The sequence below is a fragment of the Stegastes partitus genome, unplaced genomic scaffold (assembly GCF_000690725.1).
Source record: "Stegastes partitus isolate 25-593 unplaced genomic scaffold, Stegastes_partitus-1.0.2 Scaffold2078, whole genome shotgun sequence".
Classification (NCBI taxonomy): Eukaryota; Metazoa; Chordata; class Actinopteri; family Pomacentridae; genus Stegastes; species Stegastes partitus.
In genome coordinates, this window is record NW_007579809.1 from 82,996 (window position 1) to 89,028 (window position 6,033).

Here is a 6,033-nt window from a genome sequence, read left to right on the forward strand (position 1 = left end):
CAAGCTTTGGCACAAATTAGATGATTAAAGACAGACGTGGAAAACGTTTGCACTACAGTAGATGATATTTTTTTTCAAGGATAACAGTCATAAATAATAGTCTCAAATGCTGTTATGACAAGATTACACTAATAAGTAGATTTAAAGACTCCAGATTTGGTGCCACAGACGCACCAAGTCCCATCAGAGGCGTTAATGTGAAGGTGTCTTTTCGTTAGGCGTTCACAAATAGGCTTATCCAAAGTTTATGTAGGCTAATCTTTGCTCTCTCTCTCTCCCTCTCTCACTCTCTAAGAATATGCCCAGGCTCCTCCTCTTTATGATAATGTGACAGTAGCATCTCCAGCTCTGAGACAAGCCTCCGCTCATTCTGATTCAACTATGTGATCTGTTTTTCCACACACGGACCCTGTCTCCTTCTTTTATCCCCCCCTTATCTCCTCCTCGGCACACTCAATGCGCACTCCACACTCGCAAAAGCATCCGCCGTGTGTTCGCTGAAGTTACTTTCTTTTAACATAGTTTGACTTCAACTTGCTCTCCAGATCCTCGGACATGACCACTATGGCAACTCCTGCCGCTCCGGCTCTGCTCCCCGCCGCTCCGCTCGGCCACCACCCAGCGCCGAGTTCCGTCTCTCCGGCCACCAACTCTCCGCCACCTGCGGCCACCTCCGCCGCGTCCTCCCCGGCTCCTCCGGTGGCGCACCCGGCGCTGCTGCACCAGTTCAGAGCGGATCTCTTACTATCGAACGGGACCCCGTTGAAGAGCGGAGGAGCGCCGGTGTCCAGCAGCGCTAAGCCCGTGTACGCCACCGCGTCGCCCGTGGAGAGCACGCCGCAGAACAACGAGTGCAAACTGGTGGAGGTGAAAGGTGCCAAGCTGGCCTCGTTCACGGTGAAAGACACGGAGCTCATCTGCCTGCCCCAGGCTTTCGACGTGTTTCTCAAGCACCTGGTCGGCGGGCTCCACACCGTGTACACCAAGCTGAAGCGGCTGGACATTACCCCGGTGGTGTGCAACGTGGAGCAGGTCCGGGTGCTGCGGGGGCTCGGGGCCATCCAGCCCGGGGTGAACCGCTGCAAACTTATCTCCAGGCAGGACTTCGAGACGCTCTACAACGACTGTACCAACGCAAGGTGAGGCGGGTTTCTGGGTGGGTTCGGAGCAGGGGGTGACCCGGGTGATGGAGGGTTACCTGGGTCATGTCTGAGGGGGGGCGGGTGCAGCAGGTGGGGGTTAGCAGGTAGGCCCAAGAGATCCACAAGGATGACTGATACCTGCCTTTACACTTTTCATTTGATAAAATCTGTAGAGAAAAATTCAAAATATTCCAAATCTGCTGTATTAATATAGAGCTCATGTTGTGTTTTATACATTAAGAAATCAAAATTTACCAAATTTCTACTCATCTCTTCATGTGATTGCACAAAATTAAACCCAAATGAAGCGTTCTGTATGTGGGAATATGAATAATACATAAATATATATATTTTTTCTGAATGTATGATGTGTTTCTGAGTTGATATTTGATTTAATAATCACTGACTGGAGGTCCATTTGACCTCTTTTTTTTATTCGCCACATTCCTGCTGCTAGGCCTGTTACTAATTACCATTTTAATGGATGATAAACGTTGCGATGGTGATGATGGTGTTGATGATAATGAATTTTAGTAATCCTAATAGGAAAAACACTCTTAAAAGTTTGTCATGTTATCATAGTCTATGATCTCTCCCCCCTTCTGACACACACACACACACACACACACACACACACTCTCACACACACACACTTGTACACTCCTTCTCTTTCTCCCTGACACACTCACACATGCACACATTGAATCTGACACTGTCATTCTGAGAAATTGATTCTTCACAGAAATTAATTAATTTTCATTTGGCCCCAAGCGGCAGCTTAAATCAGGACAAGCTCACTCACTCACTCACTGATCCCTTTGCTCTCTCTCTCTCTCTTCTTCCCCCTGCCTCCCTCTCTCTCTCTCTCTCTCTCTCTCTCTCTCTCTCTCTCCCTCCCTAATAACTCCTGTCTTATCATATCAACACTCTTTAGCCCTGAGCATCAGAACAGAGGAGATGATTAAATGAATTCTCGGTATTTATGATGCGATTATGTAAATTAGCTGTTTTGCAGAACTCTGATGGTGACCAACTACATGGGTCATCAATCCAATGCGCCGCAGAGATGTTTGGATTAAGGGGCTAAATTGGCTTGGATTTGTGGTTTCCTGGTGCCTCAGTCTGCCGTTGTGCAGACCACATGCTCATAACAGCATGAGTTTGAATCCAGAGGAGTGTGGATTAGCCTTAGTTTGGGGAATTGATATTGTTTGATGGTTAATCCTTGCTCCTTGGAGCATGAATGATCCAATTTACACCTGCCATTAAATGCAGATAGAGGATGCATCAAGATGAGCACAGATAAACAGCAAAAAAAAACAGATTTTGTATAGTATAAACTACTTTCCCCCCTTTTTTTCTTTATGTTTTTGGGTCTAGGTTAAAATATTCTGGTGCTTTGATATGGGTCTGCTTTTTATCTTTGATTTTTAATACCAGGTGTGAGGGTTTAAGACAAGCTTTGACTTGTTGAGCAAACCCACAAACACTCCAGAAAGAAACAAAACTATTGTGAGAATCAAGCTTCCAGCTCCATGTGCGCGGATTAACACCTGCGCTTAAGCATTTGCGGCCCTCCAACCAAGACAAAATCCAGATGCATCTTCTGGCTGCTTTGGGATTTCTTCTGTGTCTGGTGTTAATGGGAACGTTGTTATACAACCCCTGAAAATACACAGCCTCTGCCGTCTCTAATTATCCACACTACACTCAAACAGCCTTTAGTTAATGAGATCTGAAAACATCACTCGTCTGAAATCTTCAAACAACTTCCGTGATTCTTTGTCTGAAGGCTTCAAATGTGCTGCGGTAGCCATTAGTATCAGCCCCGTGCATTAGAAGTTTTCTAAGTAATCCCTCGTGTGGATGGAGCAACATACAGTAGCAGGTAAAAAGGGAAAAAAAAAGAAGTGGGACTCAAGATGGTTGTCGTTAAAGCAGGAAGGCCGGCCGACTGAACCCAAAAGTTTCAAGAACGTCTCCAAGAATGTGATGATACGGATTTCTGACAGCGTCAAGGCTCAGTGAGGTTTTTGTTACTGATTAAGACAGCCATCACTTATTATTTTCCAGTTCAGCACAGTCAGACAGGCTGGAGGAGAAATAACAGCCCTGTCTGATAGTTTAACATGACTAACTGAATGCTTTACATGGATTCCTGCTGTTTACTCTTCTGGCTATTTGTTTATTCATTGTTTCCCTTTTTTTAAGATTAAAAAAACGAGATGTTTTTCAAGCGGTGGTTACGAAAACGTCCTCTGTTTATCATTGTCTTTCCTTCTCCTCTTTGTCTCACTCTTTTACGCCTGCTGTGCGCGCACACACACACACACACACACACACACACACACACACACACACACGCTGACCACTGACTCATCAAACCATGAAGACGGGCCGACTTCACCCTCACTCAAAGCCCAGTTATAATTCATGCATAGGTGGCACACAAACACACACTCGCTGTCATCCGCTGACACACACACACACACGCGCACACACACACAAACTCACATGGTCACGCCTGTGTGTTTGCTGGCTTTGCTGCTAAATGACATTAGTTCCACAGAGAGAACATGGCGTGTAGGAGGCAACCTGATCCTCCGTCCTTTTCTTTCTCCCTCACAAAGGAACAGTTTCATTCTCTGTTAGCAACACACATCAAACAGCTCGCTGCAGGTCAAAGTGTGTGTGTGCATGTATTTTACATATACATATATACAGATATATATATATGTTGTGCAGAGTCCAGTAATTCCACCTCTCACACATGTTACATAAAAGTGGTGTAATGTGACGTGGAGTAAGATCTCATGTTTAACAAAGCGTGTTTTTTTTTTACACACACAACCTGAACAAGATAGTTAGAAAAGAAAAACACCTAATATTTAGTGTTACTGTAGTTTTCTTTGCACTAAGATATTTGCATTGAGATTTCTTAGGATTCCAATCATATGGAGGTGAATGTAATTTTGTTTGTTGAAAAATGGCATTAAAAAGAATTCCACAGCATTCTTTCTTAATAAGAAAAAGTCCCCCTTCACTCTAGATGACAGATAACAACCACACTTTTCAGAGGACCTACAGCCTTTCAAAGAAATGGTACTTAGTAAAACTGCTGATATTGTATTATTTTGATGAACAAGAGTACCAAGGTCGCATTTTCTGCAAAATATCATTTTCCGAAAGCCGGATTCCATGCACTTCAATAATCTTCTGACAGAAACAGAAAATTCACAAACCTCAAAACTAGCAGATATTCCTTAAGGTAAACGGGAACCACTGGCTAACTGACCCTCCTCGGTTCACATGTGATTTTTATTTTTTATGCCTCTCTTGCAATCAGGGACGTTTCTACAAAAGCAGAGTCAAATATGAAGCAGGTGGTTTTTTTTTGTGCGTGTTCACACAGAAAAGTGAACAAACTCAAATGATGAATGATAAATGAGACGAAGCGGCCCGCGGAGCACAACAAAAGCCTCCTCTTTGTGCTTCCCAGTGGCAAATTTTCGGCCTTGCGAGTTGGCAGCGCCGAGCCGGTTGTTGTGTGTGTGAATGCGTGCGCGCATGGGAAGGTGGACACCTCAAAGCTGAGCCCCACTGCCACACCATAACTCACTGTCAGAGTCAGCAGCGTTGGGATGGAGTGGAGGAGGCCTGTGTGTACATTCATGTGTGTGTGTGTGTGTGTGTGTGAGGGCGGGGTGCTTAGCTCAACTTTAACCTCTGCACTCGTTTGATGTTTTATAGAGAAGAGCACGATGAGATAGAGAGGGCCTCTGCGTCTTCCACTGTGACAGGTTTTAATGGAGCACGCACAAGAGCGCTCACACACACACTCTGCACACACACACACACACACAGTCTTGACATCGTCTTGACCCTGGAATGTGGGAGAGGAATGCGAGGCGGTATCAGTTCAGGAGATCAGATTTTTGCCATGATCAAACGTCCTGTGTGCGACTCTGTGTGTGTGTGTGTGTGTGTGTGTGTGTGTGTGTTGTCCTGCCTGCTTCTTTCATGACATCATCACCCAGGCTTTCCTAATAACAATGGCGCATAAAGCTCCATTTTTTTTTATTTTTTTGTTCCCCCCCTAGCCCTCGATTTGAGAGGAAGATCACAACATCAATCTTTTCCCTGCCTTCTCTAACCAGCAACATAAGTCTTCCCGCGTACAGCGACGACGTTATGATTTATCAAACCGGACCGTGACGGCGAATACAAACCCATGTGGTAAACACAGATTGAAAGGATGGGAGCATGGGAGCTGTAAACCGCTGCTAATATATTCCAAACAAAATCTTGTTTGAGCAAGTTCTCTCTCTCTTTTCTCTCTCTCTCTTTTTTTTTTTTTTTCCTTTTTCCTACAACACACTCTCACATAAACACACGCACACACAGCTGCTACCTATCAGCACCTCAGTCCCTCCAAGCCAGTAGCTGTTCCACTGTTTTGACTGTAACACTTCCTCTTCTTTCATTACTTTTCTCTTTCCCCCTCAACAGAGTTTATGTGTGTGTGTGTGTGTGTGTGTGTGAGCGAGACAGAAAGAGAGAGAGAGAGAGAGAGAGAGAGAGAGAGAGAGAGATCTGTCATCTTTGTTGTGTTTTGTTTCTGTTCCACCTGTGCTAAGCTCCAGCTGCCATGTTTAGCGTTTCATGTTTCAGGTAACACACACACACACACACACACACATTCGCTGAAGCTTGGAGGGCAGAACTCAATGTACAGAGTACCTTTTTTTAAACAAATGTGTGTGTCCGTGTGTGTGTGTGTGGCCAGAGTGTTGGCATGAGGGAGGACGTCTGGGTGAGATTTTAATTAAAGTTTGAGACAAAGAGGTCATAAGCCATACACCCCCTCCTCTGCACACACACACACACACAC

The 6,033-nt window shown here is 45.0% G+C and overlaps 1 protein-coding gene across 1 annotated transcript; it reads left to right on the forward strand.

Moving 5' to 3' along the window:
- Positions 1–506: 506 nt before the first annotated feature.
- Positions 507–1,139, forward strand: LOC103373835 (dachshund homolog 1-like; the record flags this gene model as incomplete). The annotated part of the gene is made up of 1 exon (XM_008303842.1): positions 507–1,139. A coding segment is annotated over exon 1 (584 nt), but the record flags the coding sequence as incomplete, so codon positions are not given.
- Positions 1,140–6,033: the final 4,894 nt, after the last annotated feature.